At 42.3% G+C, this 19,109-nt stretch overlaps 1 protein-coding gene across 2 annotated transcripts in view; it reads left to right on the forward strand.

Moving 5' to 3' along the window:
• Ptdss1 (phosphatidylserine synthase 1) overlaps nucleotides 1–19,109 on the forward strand; it is a 58,755-nt gene that overhangs the window by 24,226 nt on the left and 15,420 nt on the right. Inside the window, exons 6-9 of one of the 2 annotated variants that reach the window (XM_031357949.1) lie at nucleotides 974–1,125; nucleotides 5,862–6,003; nucleotides 8,008–8,120; nucleotides 10,383–10,448. In XM_031357949.1, coding sequence (XP_031213809.1) covers nucleotides 974–1,125; nucleotides 5,862–6,003; nucleotides 8,008–8,120; nucleotides 10,383–10,448 — 473 coding nt within the window. Of the gene's footprint in view, nucleotides 1–973; nucleotides 1,126–5,861; nucleotides 6,004–6,893; nucleotides 7,164–8,007; nucleotides 8,121–10,382; nucleotides 10,449–19,109 lie in introns of those variants that run through there. The other variant, XM_031357950.1, reaches the window with a different exon arrangement.

Genomic DNA, 19,109 nt, shown 5'->3' on the forward strand with positions numbered 1-19,109 from the left:
GCATGCAGTGGCTGTCCTGTGGCCTCTCAGTATTAGGCACATTGAGAAAAAATGTTTGACTGACAGAATGCCATATTACTACTGGTGCTGACATCAGTGTTTTTGTGATTTCACCTTAGGCTGGATGGTCTTTCAGCAGGGTGTGGTGCTTCAGATACCACTATGTGTGACCTTTGTCTTGTATAAAACAGTTTTCAAGAGATCTTCTCTCACTCTTGATCTTATCACGGCCCTCTCTAAGAATGGCCTCTTTTTCCATCTCTTGAATTCTATAATTTCTGTTCACATTTCCACTCCAACATGTGTTGCCCCCAGTCAACGTGAATCCCCATCGTCTGCACAGCCAGTTGATGTCACCACTGCAGCCCTTGCCCCTGGCTGGCTTATTCTGAGGTTCAACCTCTGGAAGCTTAGCCTAGTCTTCCTGTTGACTGGCCACCATGAGTACCATGGTGCCCATGGAAAGATGGAAGCACCGGCCAGCAGTAGTGGGAGACATCCTTTTGAGCTTCCAGTTTCCTTCACTGCCATCAACAACCGACCTTTCTGGGTCTTTCACAGTTACTCATATTTGGCCACCGTACTGGATTGTTCTCAAATGCTTATCTTGCTTTCTCAAGCTTTTCATTTGAGGATTTTGCTACACTTTGTTGTCAGCTTTGAGACTTTCTCTTTATTCTTGAAGATACTTCTGTATGCCATTAATCAGTGTGACTCTTGCAGCTGCCACTGTTTCTTAAAATCCATTTTTTTTATGTTTTGTTTTTAAAAGAGAACTATTTTGGTAAATGTTGTTTGGAAAAAAAACCCAAAAACTCTTCAATAAGAGCCTGATTCAGACTTTGTTATTGTTGTTTTTGTATACATTGGAGAAAAAGGAAACTTCTGAAACATATTATTAAAAATGAAATGTATATGCATGATGTGCCCCATTGACACTGTTTGCCCTACTGTCATGTCTTGTGTTCCTCAGCTTTTCTTCATGCATCTTCTGCCTAACTTTGCTGAGTGCTGGTGGGACCAGGTCATTCTGGACATCCTGTTGTGCAATGGTGGTGGAATCTGGCTGGGCATGGTCGTTTGCCGGTTTTTGGAGATGAGGACTTACCACTGGGCAAGCTTCAAGTGAGTCCTCTTCTTTGGAACCTTGGTCATGGTGTTGTGTCTGTCTCGTTTGTGCTTTACTATGAATTGGTTGTAGTACAATCTCATAATAATGAATGGATACACTTTGGCAAGTGCAGTACTTATAATTGAAGCAATTATAAATCTGATTTCAAACATTCATCTAGAAAATGCTACTGAGATAGTTATTAACATGTCATCTCAGCACTTGGGAGGCTGAAGCAGGAGGATTGTACAAGTTCAAGGCCAGTCTGGGCTATGAAGTGCTATTCATGGCAGCTTGGTGTTATATAGTGAGACTCTTGTCTTAAGACACACACACACACACACACACACACACACACACACACACACACACACACTCCAAAAAAGGCATAGGAAGTGATAAATCATACACCCTTTTGTCTTTTTCACCCTGTCTATTTAAAGGCTCCAAGCATGCTCTTGGTTCAAAATAATTCTCACAGCTACTCCTTTTAATTCATTCACTTCCTTAGCCTGATCCGTCTCTGGATTAAGTGGTCTGCTCCTGGGGATAGCTTCTCCAACTTTTATCAGACCATTGTGTGAATGAGTTCTTGAAAACATTAGGTTCATCACGTCACATGTCACATTCTGTATTAGAGTTTTGTTAAGTGTGAAGAAACACTATGACCCCTGCAACTCTTATAAGGAAAAACATTTAGTTGGGGCTGCCCTACAGGTTCAGAAGTTTAGTCCGTTATTAGCATGGCAGCACACGGATGCAAGGTGCTGGAGAAGGAGCTGATTTGTACATCTGGATCTGCAGGTGGCAGGAAAAGAGTGATAGTGGGCTTGCCTTGAGCTTCTAAAGCCTTAAAGCCCACCCCCCAGTTGCATACTTCCTCCAAAAATGCCATACCTACTACAACAAGGCTCCTAAGTGCTACTCCCTATGAGCCTATAAGACCATTTTCATTCAAGCCACCTCATACATCTATTTTGGCTTCTCCAGTTTTAAGTCCGAAGTGCCTGGGAAGGAAGACCCTTTGCCATGTCGTTCCAGGCACCCAAAGTCCCATGGCTGTTCACAGCTCCTTCTGTCCCAGGAGCTTGGTCTGCATTCTGAAAACTGGGCTGTTCTGCTTTCCTCTGCTGACCATGATTACTTGTCAATATCAGGAAGCTTGTCCTGACTCTAGCTTGAGTGTCATCGCTCTCTCCGTGCTTGTAGGATGGCAGTTAATGTCATTACCATTGCTGTGTTGTGCTTAGTTCAACTTGCTGTTCAGCTTGTGGCAGGAAGCATGCCATGGGTGAGGAGAAGAGCCAAGGTGTGGTAATGGAAGTAGATGCTTTCACTGCATTAGGAGACTTATATCATGAAACATGAACATTTCCCCAAATCAGCCAGTGTTCTTCCAAAAGATGATTTTAAAGGGCTTTTCCAAATATATCTCAACTTACAAACAAACCATAAAATAGGAACTTGCTCCCTGTCCATTTCTCCATAGTGCTGGCCTAGAGAGAGGGAAGCTTAGCCCAGGCAGGTGGATCCTGTGCAGGGTCTTGGTCAGGTTTTTGAACAATAAATACACACACAGGAATAGCTTCAGAGAACCTGTTCAGTTTAATGGGGGTGGGGGTGGGTATTTATGCCCCTGAGGAGATGGCCAGGGTCTCTGGGTTTATGTGATTGTGCACAAATGGCCAGGACAGGGATGTTGAAAGATGATTCATCTGCATATTCAAAGCTGAGAGTTGGGGCTCAGGACTGGGGTAGGGGAGTGACCTTAAAAGGTCAAACAATGAGTGAAGTCTAATACCTGTCAAGGTAGTAAATTCTTACTAGGGTTGATGGTGAGAACCAGCTTTCTGGTGCCAGGTTGGGAGCAGGGGAGATAGCCAACTTCTTTCTGCCTTCCTGCCTTTGAGGGTTCCAGGGTTGAAGCTGTCTCAATCCTTCCTCCATGTCTCTGGGCCACTACAGTCCCACAGTAACGGTTCATGATCATTCAGGTGTTCCCAGCGTTTTACTGTTAAAGGTTACAGTGAAAATTATGACATATCTGTGTATCTATATGTCCATCGCTAGTCCTCTCTCCCTTTGTAATTGGCAGGATTGTTGTAATTAGAGTCCATGATTTCAGTCTCACCTATGTTGACCATGTAGATGTATTTATTCACTGATTCTTTGAATCTAATTTTAAACCTTTCAGATTCATCCTACCTTAAATTGAAAGGATTTCTGCCTAATTCTTCTGGAGTTTCTCTTTTCACTGCCTTTTATAGTTTAAGAATACTTGGATGTTGCCATAAATAGAACTTTAGTTTTCCATTTTGACAACAGTAGTTGGACTGAGCCCAGTGCTGGCGTATGCTGAGCAAGGTCTGGACTACCAAGTCGTTCTGTCTTTTTATTCTCCTCCAATCACATTAAGCTATAGTGACAGCCTTCAACTCACTCTGTAGCCAATAAAGACTTTAAATCAAGCTTTAGTGGCTGGGATTGTAGGGAATTCTTTGTGTTTTTTCCCTAGAATAATATGTTTGATCTATCTCAGAGTTTTTGTTTATTATTTGTTTGTCTGAGTTTTTTTCTTTTTATTTTACTTGTTGTTTTTTTTAGATGAAATCTACTAATATAGCTCAGGCTGACCTTGAACTTTATCTTCCCAGTTTAGCCTCTTGAATGCTGGGATTATAAGCTTACATAACCATGTTCAGCCTAGGGCGGGTTTAGATTGGTATGTGGTACAGAGGGGAGAGATTTTATACCTTTTGCCATTAATTACTACCTTACCCTCTTTGTTTTACTATGAATCCTATCTTTGCCTGTTGACATGAGGCCTTTGTAATTATTTAAAGACAATCTACTGTGTAACAGTATCTGGGCTAGACATTGCTCTAAAAAGTGGAACAAAGTGCTACTTCGGAGACTTGTATCAGTTCTGAGGGAAGCCAACTGCTATTCTCTTTGGGATGGCAGTAATAAGGCCAAGGTTCAGTAACTCGCCTAAGGACACAGTCACTAAGCAGTAGAGTGTGAATGTATACCAGGCTGACTTAGAAACAGCCACAATACTGCATTCATCCTCTCAAGTTCAATAGAATCATTTTGTCAAGATGCCAGGTCATAAGCTCACTTCTAAATACTCAGTATATTTAAACCCATATTAAATATATAAATGAATATAGACTATTTTAAAATAAGCTAGCCTTTTTACTACATTAAATATTATGTTTATAGATTGTCATGTATTTCTGTTTCTGTTTTGTTGATTTCAGCATTTTAAAAATACAGGTCCTTTGCAAAGCTACTTGTTAATTCGGGCAGCCTCTGTTCTCACACAGTTGTGACCCGCCCCCCTTGCTAGGAGTCTTTCCAGCACAGTTTTATGCTGAAGCCTTACAAGGCTGGGAGAGAAGAGACTTAAACTGCTCTCCTCCTGTCTTCTCTCCCTCTGGAAAGAAAGGTCTGAAATGTTATATATGTCATTGACACTGAGCATACAGTCTAAGCACAAGAGGCCTCAGTGTAAACCTCTGTTGAATTAGATTCCCCACCAGGTATTTAAATGGCCTGGATTTCAGCTTAACTGCCTTAGTTGAAATGCTAGGATTATACCCAGTTTCTGTGTTAACAGAGTTGGTCTATACCACCTAATCTTTGAGCCTAAATATTCTCACATGTAAGATACATTTTTTTTTCCGGTCATGAGACATTTGAATGAGTGATTCCCAGGATTAAACTCAGGAGAAGTGATGTTGCTCTCACCCCAAATTCTGCGGAAGTATAGGGGTAAATAAATGGTATTGGTGAGCTCAGGAAAATGAGACATGAACCCTACAACACTCCCTTAGGAGGCACAGTGGACTGGAATAGAATCCTTACTCCACCTACATTCTTTCTGGGTGCTTCTAGGTTAGGTTGTCAATACCTGTTGACTTCTTTTGACAACCCTCCACAGACTGAGCCCCCTCTTAGCTCAGCTGCATTGACAACCCTCCACAGACTGAGCCCCCTCTTAGCTCAGCTGCATTGACAACTCTCCACAGACTGAGCCCCCCCTTAGCTCAGCTGCACTGACAACCCTTCACAGACTGAGCCCCCTCTTAGCTCAGCTGCGTTGACAACCCTCCATAGACTGAGCCCCCTCTTAGCTCAGTTGCGTTGACAACTCTCCACAGACTGAGCCCCCTCTTAGCTCAGCTGCATTGACAACCCTTCACAGACTGAGCCCCCTCTTAGCTCAGCTGCATTGACAACCCTTCACAGACTGAGCCCCCTCCTAGCTCAGCTGCATTGACAACCCTCCATAGACTGAGCCCCCTCTTAGCTCAGCTGCATTGACAACCCTTCACAGACTGAGCCCCCTCTTAGCTCAGCTGCATTGACAACCCTTCACAGACTGAGCCCCCTCTTAGTTCAGCTGCATTGACAACCCTTCACAGACTTAGCCCCCTCTTAGCTCAGCTGCATTGACAGTCCTTCACAGACTGAGCCCCCTCTTAGCTCAGCTGCATTGACAACCCTTCACAGACTGAGCCCCCTCTTAGCTCAGCTACACCAGGATGCCTCATCTTGTTGACATCACTGTGCCCTGTCCATTGTCCCTGAAACCCCCAGGCCCTAATCCAGTGTGCATCTTGGACCTTTGCTTGGGACCCTTCCAATAGAAAGGACCTTCTCTGTTCTAAGCACTTGCTAGACTATCATCCTTTCCCCCTCCTCTTACCCCTCGATTTTCATGGTTTCCATTCTCTTCTCCTAGGGATATCCACACCACCACAGGGAAGATCAAGCGTGCTGTGCTACAGTTCACCCCTGCTAGCTGGACTTACGTCAGATGGTTTGACCCCAAGTCTTCCTTTCAGAGAGTGGCTGGTATATACCTTTTCATGATCATCTGGCAGGTAATCTTATACATACCCATTCTAAGCAGAAAAAAAAACCCCATAAATCTTGAAGTCTAGAATTAATGATAAATCTGTTATTATTTCAGCTGGATACTTTGGAGAGAGATTTTTGTAGCTGGTATATAAGGCAGTGAAAAGCTAGTTTGTTTTGTCCAAGGAGCTGCTCCAATGTGGAGAAATTTGAAAATATGAGCCTCTGAGTTACAAATTACAAACTGATTTCCTAGAAATGGTCATATTTAGCACCCAGTGAACTAGGTATTAACACTATTCTGAAGAATATTTTCAAAACCAAAGAAACTGTGAGCCAGGCAGTGGTGGTGCACGCCTTTAATCCTAGCACTTGGGAGGCAGAGACAGGCGGATTTCTGAGTTTGAGGCCAGCCTGGTCTTCAGAGTGAGTTCCAGGACAGCCAGGGCTACACAGAGGAACCCTGTGTCAGAAAAAAAAAAAAAAAAAGAAACTGTGGGATGGCTTTTCCTTATTTTTTAATTTTAGTTTTTGTATTACTGGGTATAGAATCCATGGTGTCCAAGGAATGTCCTGTAACCCAACCTCAACAGATATTGAAGGGCAATGTATAAAAGTGAGACTCTTAAATGGGTTGTTGATCTCTGTCTTTTCCTTATTAGAAGGAAGCACAGCCCATTTTTCTAGGTCCTTGTACCTGCAATGCAAACACCCTATTACTGAATCTTTTTTTGTATTCCTAACTTTTTGGTGTACAAAATTGTACCCATGCTGTAGAAATGGAAGCATTGGTTAGTGTGGATCTTGGAGAAAACTGGGGGAGAAAAGCAGAAATTCCAGATAGTCAGAAAACTCAGTAGCCATAGAAGAACTCTCATGCCTCAGACTTTTTTTCCCCTGTCCTTCTTATCTTCAGGGATTTTTACAGCTGCTGGAGACTCACCATGGGAAGCTAGATTTTGTTTTGCCTAAAGGCTCTTTAAGAATCATCAAACGTAAAATTTTGGGACCTTCACACATGGCACTGGGTTGCATATATGCATATACTACACACAATAAATATAAAAATAAATGGGAATTTCGAAAATTAAAATACAATGGAAAAAATCAGAAGATATCACTTTTAAGAAGAAAAAGTCTTGTTCACAAGAAAGCAACTCCTTTCTTGAGAGATGGAGAGGTGTAGGTAAATAAATCATTACTACGGTTTAGTGATGTTACCTTGCCTCTATATCTATAAGATTGATCTGAAGATTCAGCCAACTGTAAATAAAAATATTTTCCAAAAATGCTTGCAAACTGGGAGTGGTGCTGCACACTTATCATCCCAGCCCTTGGGAGAATGAGACAAGATGATTAATGCAAGTTCAATACCAACCTTGGCTGCATGGTACCAGGCCAACCAGCACTGCATAGCAAGACTGTCCTGGAACACTGCCAACAATAATTGAATCTGCCCTGAATACACACACTGTATGCCTTAGTAGACACCTCTCAAATGGACTCCAGCTTCATAGGTCAGTGCTGATTTATTAGAGTTGGACTTTTGTTAGACTTGGCCTCATTTCCTAGGCTACATACAGAAGCTAGCTTATTCTGCCCAAGGAGGTCCTTCAATGTGGAGAAATTTTAAAATATGAGCCTCTGCATTACATGAGCCTTTGATTTGCATGATTTTCTCTAAGGTCAGAGTCTGTCCCAGCAGATCACACAGAGAAGCCAAGAGACAGAGATGCAAAATAGAAAGCATTTCAATAACTTGATGACCAGAGGTCATCCCTTCCCTTCCCACCACTGCAGTCATACATGTACATGCACACACACATGCATATACATGCCCTGGCCTCCTCCCAGTTGGTCAGTGGTTAGTAGTGGCTGTTACTACTTTATCAATTCTTGGGAAAGCTCATATATTTTTGAAACCACTTCAGATCTACTGGTTATTTTTAGCTCTAGAATGCCTGTTTGAGGACTGGTATGCTCATGATGTAGTCTTGCACATCAGGATGACTGATCTCTCTTCTTCTCAGCTGACTGAGTTGAATACCTTCTTCTTGAAGCACATCTTTGTGTTCCAAGCCAGCCATCCCTTAAGCTGGTGTAGAATCCTCTTCATCGGCTGCATTACGGCTCCCACAGTGAGGTAATTCTGTCCAGTCCCACTGCCATTTGTTGAGGACATGTTCTTGCCTTATGTTTTCTTTCTTAGCGTAAAGTCTGTCACATCATCTAGAAGATGTTCTGTAAAAGTGCCGTTCTAAATAAGTGTTTATCCAAAATAAGTAGAAAATGTTTTTATTTTAGACCTCAGTACAACAGTGAAGAGTTTTTTTTTAAAAGAAAGAGACTATTTAGTGGCATGCCCATACAAATGCCCTTGTTTTCAACCCATGTAGTCTGTCCCTGCTGGTGTTCTCACATCCTGTTAAAAAGTAGTAAAAGTGACACTAAGGTTTCCTAAAATGAGATTATTGGTAAGTAGAAAAGTTTGTATAGAGTTGAAGTCATGAGCGACAGACGTTAATTTTAGAATAGAATTTTGTTGAGATTCAATTAAGCTGATTCCTTTTTAAGTACCCTGTAGTCCTCCAGGACAGACATGATGAGCTTAGCTGTCCTTGCGAATATTTTTCTGTATTCATGTAGAGCTGGAGGAAGAGCATCATTCACTGCCCTTCAGGAACACCCATGAGGGGCAGCTTAAAGCAGAACTTTTTCTCTTGTATTAATTTCCTATTTTAAAGTGGCATTTACACTGTATAGTTCATAAAGAGTGCAGTAGCCACATCAGAGATCTGCTGAAGAAACAGGCAGAAACTAAGCAGTTAGAGGAGTTGCTACCTTTTAAGAAAACACAGGATTGCTTAGCTTGTGCTGCACTCATGCACAAGTGTGCCACAGTCAGTACTCTTGCGGAGGATCAGAGGATAAGTTGCAGGAGTTCTCTCCTTTCACCATATAGATCTTGGGAATCAGTCAAACTCTATAGATTGTTAGCCTTGGCATAAAGTGCCTTCACCTGCTGAGCCACTTTACTAGCCACTTTACTAGCCACAGCATCATCTTAAATATCCATTGGAACTACACAACTGGAGGCACTACCTTGCTCCAAGAGACTATCTCAGCCATTGCTTCTAGTCATCATTCATTATTACAGTAATCCAACACCAGCAAACAAAATTAGAAAAACTATTCTCTAGAGTGCAACATGTTGATCTAGTAAAGGCAAATAAGGTAATAAAAATGTGGGTAAATGAGAGAAAACCTGAGTTCAGATGCTTTGATTGGAGACTGTGAAGTAATGAGGTTGTAGTTCATGGATGAGTGTTGTATAGTGTCTTATTCCCACAGAGTTCAATGTAAAGACTTTTGTGCATATATTATATTTCTTTGCCATAGAATCTCTCAAATCCTCAAGGGAACCTGTAATTCTCCCCAAATGGTAAGCTTCTGGTTCACTTGACTTCTATAGGCATGGACAGAGCTTAGGAATGAGACTACAAGCCACACTGTCTTATTGACACCCACTCCAGCCACAGGTAAACAAACACACCAGATTTCCAAGTGTTAATTCAAAGGCAATATAAAATATTCTAGTATTTTGATATAACTTATGTACTGGTCGCTCTATTAAAGTGACTTGCATCTGTCTTCTTTATCTTCATTTGACAGCTGGAAATATTTGAGTAGCATTTATAGTCCTGGGTGCTGCTCAGGGCAATTGAACACCCTTTGCCAGTCTTGTCAGCAACCCTCAGAGTCCTAGAATGTAGCTATAGTGAAGTGCAGCTGGGGCCCTTCTAGTTTCTGCAAGGCAAAGATGTCTACATTCTTACCTGGTTACAATAAATTCCCATACGGGCTGGTGAGATGGCTCAGTGGGTAAGAGCACTGACTACTCTTCTGAAGGTCCTGAGTTCAAATCCCAGCAACCACATGATGGCTCACAACCACCCATAATGAGATCTGACTCCCTCTTCTGTTGTGTCTGAAGACAGCTACAGTGTACGTACACAAAATAATAAATAAATCTTTAAAAAAAAAAAAAGCAATAAACCCTATAAACCCGAGGGTGCCATAAGAGATAGTTGAAGAAGCCTATGGTTTCCACTCCACAGGGAAGCTGCATCAGGCTCAGGCTGTCTTGCTCATGACTGTGGCAATGTTGCTAGACCAAAGCTGTCTTTGCCAACAGCGTGATCCTGTAAGCTGAGCTCTCTTCACTCCCACCTGACCCAAATTCAGAGTCTCTTACAGGAATGTTTGAATAGCCCTGGCTGTCTGTTCCCTTGTATGGAATTAGACCAGGCTGCTGGAGTATGGCAAGCAAGGCAGAGCAGGTTCTATGTTCTCTCTGTGGTGCCATTGTGTAGAGGGCTCATGGACTCTAATTCTGTTCTTTCAGACAGTACTATGCCTACCTCACGGACACACAGTGCAAGCGTGTAGGGACACAGTGCTGGGTATTTGGGTGAGTATCTGTGATTGTAGGGGTTTCAAAGCCATCTGAGCCCCTGAATTTCTTTGAATAGTTCTTGTTAAGAGTCTTCAATGTAATTCCCCATGAAGGAAGTTGATCAAGGTAAGAAACTTTCCGGCAGAACTCTGAAACCTTCTTTACAAAATAAGTTAGATCCAGTATGGATCTGTTGAATTTCTCTGAACATATTTGAGTTTGGGACATCTGCCCTGGGCTGAGCTACACTTCATGTTATTTTGATCTTAGAAGGTTCCCATAAAACTACTTACTACATATTCAGTATAATTTTATTGCTTCAAGAATTAACACAGCCACATGGTTACAAAGTGCTATTTCCTAATATACTGGTTACTGTTTCACATTCCTAGTTTCCCCTGCAAATCCCCTTATGGGTCTGGGTAAACCTGTATAGGAAGTCAATTCCTTGATGTAGCCTAGGTTCAAGACTTAATCTAGGTTCTAATTTGAGTGTATAGTATAGGATAAATGACTGCAGGCAGAGTTAGAAATCATTGCACACATTGGTAAAACTTCTAAGCTAAATACCAAAGAAACTGCCATGTGAAGATGACCCAGAGGTGGACTGCTGTGACCCTGTCTTCCCGCTAGTACTCTCCTGTGCGTGCGCCTGTGTGTAAACAGGCGCCTGTCCAGAGGATTCAGAGAGCTTCTCTGTGATTTTAAAGAAGGAATAATGCCAGGCTTTAGTAAGATGTGGAGGAAGAGGAGTGTCTACATCCCATACAGCCTGACATTTAATGAGATTTTGGAAGGTAGGAAACGCAGAGCAAAGGTCAGACAGGGCCACCCACCTCAGGTTTCTTTTCCACAATTTCACAGTTTTCTCCTGAAGCGGATACTTTGTTTTTGTTTTATATAAACGTTAACTCTGAAACACTAACTACAGACTTGCAGAGTCATATCCCTCAGTTGAAACATAGGTCTAAGTTTTGTTTTGTTTCTCACCTGTATATAGTGTGCACATGCAGGTGGAGGCCCAAGGCTGAGTCAGATGTCTTCCTCAGCCCCTTCCTACTGTATTCATTGGGGTATCTCTCAGTTGAATCCAGAGCTCACTAATTGAGAGAGACTTGCATCTGAGTTCCCTCTCCTCTGCCTTCTGAAGGCTAGAGTTGCAGGCAAGCCACACTGTTCTGGGCACTTACTGGTTTGGGGAACCTGAACTCTAGTCATCAGGCTTTCACTGCAGGCACTTTTCCCTCTGAGCCACCTCCCCATGCCGGGATCTGAGGTTTTTCAGAAAACTTTTTCATAAATGTGTTGACATTCTTCCCAGTTCATAGCCTCAGACTGTTTAAGAACAGATGCAGCCATAAAATGGGAGGAGTAAGCTGTTGAGAATAGATAACTATTAGTAGTGTGAGGTCTCATCTCGACTAGGACCCTAATCAGTGACTGCCATCTTGCTGACTGACCACATTGTCTCTCAGCCCTTTGCTGAGCCTCTCCTCCAGGGCCCACCATGCCTGTGTTACAGCCCTTGGTACCCTTTGTACTTTCTTCACACCATCTTCTCGTATTGTCTCAGTTTCCAGCTTGCCACTCTCTACTTCTCAGCATAAGAAAACCGCTCTCACATCTCAAGAACTCTTGCATTAGCTTTTCAGTGATTTTAGTAGCTGATTTTCTTTCCTCAAATTGCAGCTTGCCTCAAACCTAAAGGTATATATCCTGATGCAGGCTCCGGACCTCCTATCTCTTTCCCCTTGGGGTTCCTGAGCTCAGGAAGTCCTAGGGCACAATCATAGCTTTCTCTCTCAGGCTCAATGAAACTCTTATTTCCTCCAAAAAAAGGTCTTGATTCTTTTCAGCCAGAACTAGAAGCCCATTCCCAAACCCTAGGATCATGGGCTTCCTGAGTGACTGTGATGAGTTAAATTAGAAAATATTCACCAAGTTTCCAATCTTGAGGGTGATTCTGAGATTATATACTCAGAATTAAATTAAAAGAATTGAATTGAATTAAAAGACAAGAAAACTTTGAAAGTCAAAGCCAAAGTATATTCAAAAGTACTATTTTATTAGATTTTAAAAGAAAAAAAATGAGGACAGGCCAGCTGTAACTCTTAGCAACCCCTCAGAGAAGGAAAATGCTGTGTAAGTTAAGCCAAAGTGGAGGTCAGCCACATGGCAGACAATAGGGTTTAAAAACAGTATGAGGAATGTTTTGGAAATTGCTTTCCAGAAAACAAACAAATAAACACAAACTCCCAAACCTACTAGGGTCTAACTAGAATCTCAGAGAGATAGGAAAATTACATGGAAAGGTCAACAGACGCAACAGAAGTTTACAGTGGCTAGTAGAGACTGCTAGGAATAGAGATTCTGGAAAGAAAAGCCATTATTTCACTAAAGGAATTATTCCACTTATCTCATTAGCACAGCTAATAACAGTTTAACCTTTCTAAAGTGCGGTCCCTTGCCCGGGTGATTGCAATAAAACTGTTTTGAGTAGTTTGGAATGTTACGTCTCAAGCCAGGCCAAATCTTTTATTTTATTTTATTTTTTATTTTCTTCTTAGGCAGAAGAAAGGTCCCTTAATGGACCTTTACTGATGTAGGTGGCCCACATGGTGTGGTGTTGATGTGGCATCCTTATAATCTAAAGTAGGTTCTGATGACAAAATAAAATGCCCACCTTAATGCTCTTCAAGTTGGACTTGTACACTTAGTTCTAGAAATAACTCCACATACCATCTGGCCCCGGTAGCTGAGGAATTCTGCACCCCTGCCCCTGCATTAATATCCTTTTTTCACCCAGTGGACTTAGCTACAGAATGGAAGACCTGTGACTGAAGAGACTAGATCTCCAGTGTCTGTCCCAGGCAGAGGCAGCAGGCAATTCCAATGTTTATTTGCCTTTTGTCTTTACTACCTCTAGGTCACGGTGGTGACCGCAGACTGCAAAGGTTCAGAAGAAGGGCACAGGCTGAGACCCATCAGGCTATATTGTCTGGCCACCTCCTTCAGTCTGGGGAAGAATCCAATATTTACATTTGAGTTGAATAAAGTTCACCCCAAGGCATCTGGAGGTAGATGGGAAGGTAGTGGGTATCTCAGTTAACAGGCTTTCACTGTGGCAAGCCTTTGGATTTGGCCCAAACTAGTGCCATTTGAGTTGATAGGAAAGCTGTGCTAACCTTACAGAGGTTGTTGTTGTGTAGGAATCTGTCCCATGAGTTGAGGACTGGCTGGTGGTTGAATGAGTTCCTGTGATTTTTAGAACATTCTCATCACTTCCCACCATCTCCTCTGGTTTCCACACCTGGACTGCAGTGGTAGGCATCCTGTAACCACACTCTCATTCTTATTTCAATTTGGTTCAGCCTCCAGAGCGATCTTATTAATATGTAAACCTTATGTTACATCTTCTGTACACTAAAAGCCAAGCCCTAAGGTCGTCTTCAGGATTGCTCTGACTCCAACTATTACCAATTCTTTTTGTTCCTTTTACTTCTAGCCCTTGTCCTTGCCTTGCCCATGGCACGCCTCCATGTTCCACACCCAGAGGATCCCACATCTGGTCCCTTCTGTATTTACTCTGTTAAACCCACCTGACAAGAATAAAACCACTACCACAATTTTGAGCCAAATTTGAAGGAAACTTGATTTTTGTTAGGGGGCATCCAAGAGCTGACCAGAGACTGCCTCCTCAGTCTACTTAAAGAAAGCAGCCCCGAGTCCATTCCTTGGGCTCCCTTTAAAGGAGTAAAGTCACAAGTAGTTGCTGCAAAGGACGTTTACAGAAGAGAAATGATGGAGCAATAAATACTGAACACTGTGTGGTTGGCTTATGATTAGAAAAAATGATTGGAGAAGGTTAGGGAGGGCCAGGATGTTTCATCAACAAGTCTAGGTCTTAGGTTGGAACAAGTCAGACTCCAGGAAAGAGACTTAAAAACAGCAACTCAGCTCTTACAGTAAATGGAAACTTCTTTATTTAACAATATAGCCTAATGGCTCCTGCCTTCAAAATAGAGTCAGGAAGGTTCCTTATTCTCTTGCTTGGCTTATGTGTCCCTGTCAAATGTTTAGGAAACTACCGTTAGTAGTATTATGGAGTGGCAATGATTCTAAAGTTTTTTATCTAACGCGTGGTAAAGTAACACTTTGGAGAGCAAAAGGCCCACTTAGGATAACTAGTAGAAATAATATGAGAAGGTCAGTGAAGTGGGAGAGCCATCTTAAGTGTATTGGTCTCTCAAATTTTGTTTGCAGGTTTTATTTCTTCTTGATCATCAATTTAGTTGTCAATAGTAGGAGAGAAATCAGAGATATTAAAACATTTCAGTAAATGCTGACAACCAATGTTATGTTTAAGTAATAGGTAATCTGGAGTAGCTCTTACTTTGTAGAACAGTTATTCTCAGTTTTCCTATTTCATGATTAATTTCAGTTAATTTTTTTTTTTACTTTACTTTAATAGTTTTGAAATTAGACAAGCTATGTCTAATTAGAAACCTCTCTTTGGGGCTGGTGAGATGGCTCAGCAGGTAAGAGCACTGACTACTCTTCCGAAGGTCCTGAGTTCAAATCCTAGCAACCACATGGTGACTCACAACCACCCATAAATGAGATCTGATGCCCTCTTCTGGTGTATCTGAAGACAGCTACAGTGTACTTATGTATAATAATAAATAAATCGTAAAAAAAAAAAAAAAAAGAAACCTCTCTTTGCAGTCCAACAACAAGCCCTGAGATTGGTATCAAAGGCTGAGGTAGCAGCCACTCTAATGGGATCCAGTAGATATAAGGAATCATTGCAATTATCAGGAAGAGCTCTTATAATTCTTTTTTTTTTTTTTTCCCCCAAGACAGGGTTTTCTCTGTGTAGCCCTGGCTGTCCTGGAACTCACTCTGTAGACCAGGCTGGCCTCAAACTCAGAAATCTGCCTGCCTCTGCCTCCCAAGTGCTGGGATTAAAGGTGTGCGCCACCACTGCCTGGCTGGAGCTCTCATAATTCTAACCAAGGGTTTACCAAAGGGGAGGGTGTGATAAGAAATGGAATTACAATAAGAAAGAACATTAGTGCAATCAAAACACAGACAGGGAGGCATATACCTTATTAACAGTACAGATTTTTTTTTTTTGTTAAGAGCCCAGGAACTAGAAATACCCTCTAAAACAAAAGGGATGTCCTCATTGGCTTTAGAGTTAGGTGGAGGAAAGATTACACATTGCAGACAGGGTTACTCTGGTATGTCAAGTTCAGTTAAAGTAATTAATGAATCTTCCCTTTCCATTTTTATTTTAGCAGTCTGTAATTTCCAATATCAGAACCCTCTAAAGAATATTTGATTATGCTGAAGTCTATATTATGTAAAGATGTGTCCGTTAAGTTAGTCATCCTAAGGATCCTCCATCCACACCTAAAGACTGTTTGTCTACCCCCTCCACACCCCCCCACCTGGTAGATAAAAACAGTATTTTGCATAGGAAGACAATATAAGAGTGTTTCTTATAATAAGGGTGCCTTTTATGTCCCCTGTCAAGATACATTTAAGTTCTGTTTGCGTAAGTTGAAAATTAAACAATAAAACTGTTAGCCATAGGAAAATCATGGTGGGAATTCCAACATCAACAACACAATGTTTAAAGTTATGTAGACAGTCAAAAGTTAGAAAGTTGGACTTTTAAATGGTCTTTTTTCATTCCCTTTTCACCTCTGGGGGTTGGGCTCGTCTTCTGTGGATTCATCAGGTGCCTTCTTTAGGAGCAACTAATGAACCCAGGCAGGAGTAGCAAGCAATCCTAACAGCAGTAGGCATCCAGAGAGTCATGATGTAAGTAAGGGCCTTTCCATCTAGTTTCAAGCTGCTCGGTTTTGAAGCAGTGGATTAATACAGTGTCTCCAGGCTGGAATGGGTCATCTGGTAGAGAGTACCCAGCTGGTTGAGCAGCCTGGACCTGAGGGAAAAAAAAATCTTTTTTTTTTTTTTAATTAGTTATTTTCTTTATTTACATTTCAAATGATATCCCCTCTCCTGGTTTCCCCTCCAAAAAAAAAAAACAAACCCTATTCCCTTCCCCCTCTCCCTAGCTCACCTTCCCACCCTCTCCTGCTTCCTGGCCCTGGCATTCCCCTACACTGGGGCATAGATCCTTCACAGGACCAAGGGCCTCTCCTCCCATTGATGACCGACTAAGCCATCCTCTGCTACATATGCAGCTGGAGCCATGAGTCCCACCATGTGTGCTCTTAGGTTGGTGGTTTAGTCCCTGGGAGCTCTGAGGGTACTAGTTAGTTCATATTGTTGTTCCTGAGGGAAAATCTTATCTTTAAGGACTCAGAGATTGGAGTGGGACAGTCCAGTAGGTACTCAAGAGGTCATGGGAGGTAGTTGTCCAAAGACTGTTTCATGTGGGGTGAACTTTTTTTGGAAATGGGTATATCAGATCCTGAGAAGGATGTGAGGCCAGAGTTAACAAGATTCTGAAGGGTATATTTAGTAAAAATCTCCTCTACCTTTCCTGAGCTCTGAGGATGATACATACAACAAAGTTTCCAATTTGTGTTAAGAACATTAGAGAACTATTGAGATAATTTGGCTGTTGTCAGACCCCAGAGATATGGGGTAGCCAAATCTCAGGATCATTTTCATTAATAATTTCTTAGCTACCACTTGGGCTGTTTCCACTTAGGATGGAAAGGCCTCTACCCAGACCATGATGGTACCAACAAAGACCTGCAGATATTTGTAGCCATGCAGTCCTGGCTTGACTCAGTGAAGTCCAGTTCCCAAAATTTACCTGACTCCATTATCCTGGGGGGACACATGCCCTTCTTTGCATATACCTGGGCATGGTCAAGCAGCTTCAGAAATGCTCTGAAATTTTTGTCAGTGTCTAGACATGAGGGATGAGTCCTGAGATCTGTTTAGGAGACAAGTGCATAGAGCAGTGCAAAGCAAGAGCCACCATCCTGAGCCCCAGTCAGAAGATGGTGTGAACTCTTCTGGATCGTACTCAGGACATCTCCAGGATAGCAGACAGTTAATGGACACTTAAGGCTTGGGTGCCCCAGAGCAACATCTTTGGTGACTTGATCTTTTTGTTACCTTGAGTTTGCGAGCCTTTTTCTTTTTTCTGCCCTTGTGAGTTCATTTGAGAGCCACATGGCTTCTAACAGCTGGACAATTTCATGTTTATTTTTAATAGTCTTTTCCTCTGAATTGAGTAAGCTCCTCTGTTTACATATCTGTCCATGAACATGAGCCATGGCAAAAGCATATTGGCTGTCTGTGTAGATATTTACTTTTTCCTCCTTTAGCCCATCTTAAAGCCTGTGTCAGAGCAATTATTTTTGCTGTCTGGGTGAATGTGCTCCTGGGCAATGCTTGTATTCAAATGTGGCCTGTGATCACCACTGTCCCAGCATACCTGGCTCCTTCTTGATGAAGCTGCCATCTTCCAATAGAGACTCACATCTCTGGTGGTAAGAGGAATGTCTGCCAGGTCCAATCGGATATCTTGGATGATGTCTCACATCCCCATGCAGTTATAGATTGGTTTCTCAGGGTTGTCATCTGGTAGCAGGGTGGTGGGATTGATGGCCAAGGGTTTGTTAAAGGTTAGTCTGTTCTGATCCAAAAGAAGAGTTTGGTACTGAATCAGACATTTGACATCAACTGATTGGTGGCATCCCTCTGCTGGGTTTCCACAGTGTGTAGAGCTGTTTTAGTTACAGTCTATCTCACTGTGAGCTTGTTAGCTTCTTGTTCAAGAATTACAGTGGCTGCAATGTATCTTAAACAAGGGGGCCACCGCAAGGCTACAGGATCTAGTCTCTTTGAGATGTAGGCTGTCATCATTTTCCAGGGACCCAGATTCTGAATCAGGGCTCCCTTGGCAATGCCCTTTCTTTCATGGATGTAAATACTAGAGGACTTAAAGATAGCAGGAAGAGTTAAACCTGTCACCTGTATAAGGGCCTCTTTTCTTAAAGACGAGTTTATGTTCCTCAGTCTCTTAAAGGGCTGTTGATCCCAACCTTAGCAAAGTACACAGGTTTGGCAATCTTGAAAAGCTCCCAGAAACTCCCTAACTTGTTTCTTGGTGGTTGGAGCTGGGGTTTGCGTTATGGCCACTATGTGGGCCTGGGAAAACAGTCTTTCCCTTCTCTCAGTTCATATCCCATGTAGGTAACCTGGAGTGAGCAAATCTGTAGCCTAATTGGGCTAGAGTTTCCAAAAGGACTTTGGTGGCTCTCACACAGTCTTCCTCTAGTGGCCAATAAAAAATGACTACATCTGGGAACTTAACTATGGAAGAGACTTAAATACTGGTTTAGAGCTTCACTGAAGATGATGGGAGAGAGGTTTTTTTTTTCACATTAATTTGTTTATTCACTTTATATCCAGATTGCAGCTTCCACCATCCCTCTGAAAAGCCCCTCCCCCACCCCTCTTCCTCTTCTCCTCAGAGAAGGGGGAAGCACCATCCCCGACTCCCGAGCCCAGTACCAACCCATCCTGGTACATCAAGTCACTGCTGGACTAGATGCATCCTCTGACAGAGAGTTTTTGAGCCCTTGAGGTGGTTTGGTCTAGGTTCTTTATCAAGATATACCCAGTTCAGGTGTCAGTCAGCCTTTCGCACTTTCTAGCAGGTGATAGATGGGATAGATGTTG

This window comes from Mastomys coucha, unplaced genomic scaffold (assembly GCF_008632895.1).
Source record: "Mastomys coucha isolate ucsf_1 unplaced genomic scaffold, UCSF_Mcou_1 pScaffold7, whole genome shotgun sequence".
NCBI lineage: Eukaryota > Metazoa > Chordata > Mammalia > Rodentia > Muridae > Mastomys > Mastomys coucha.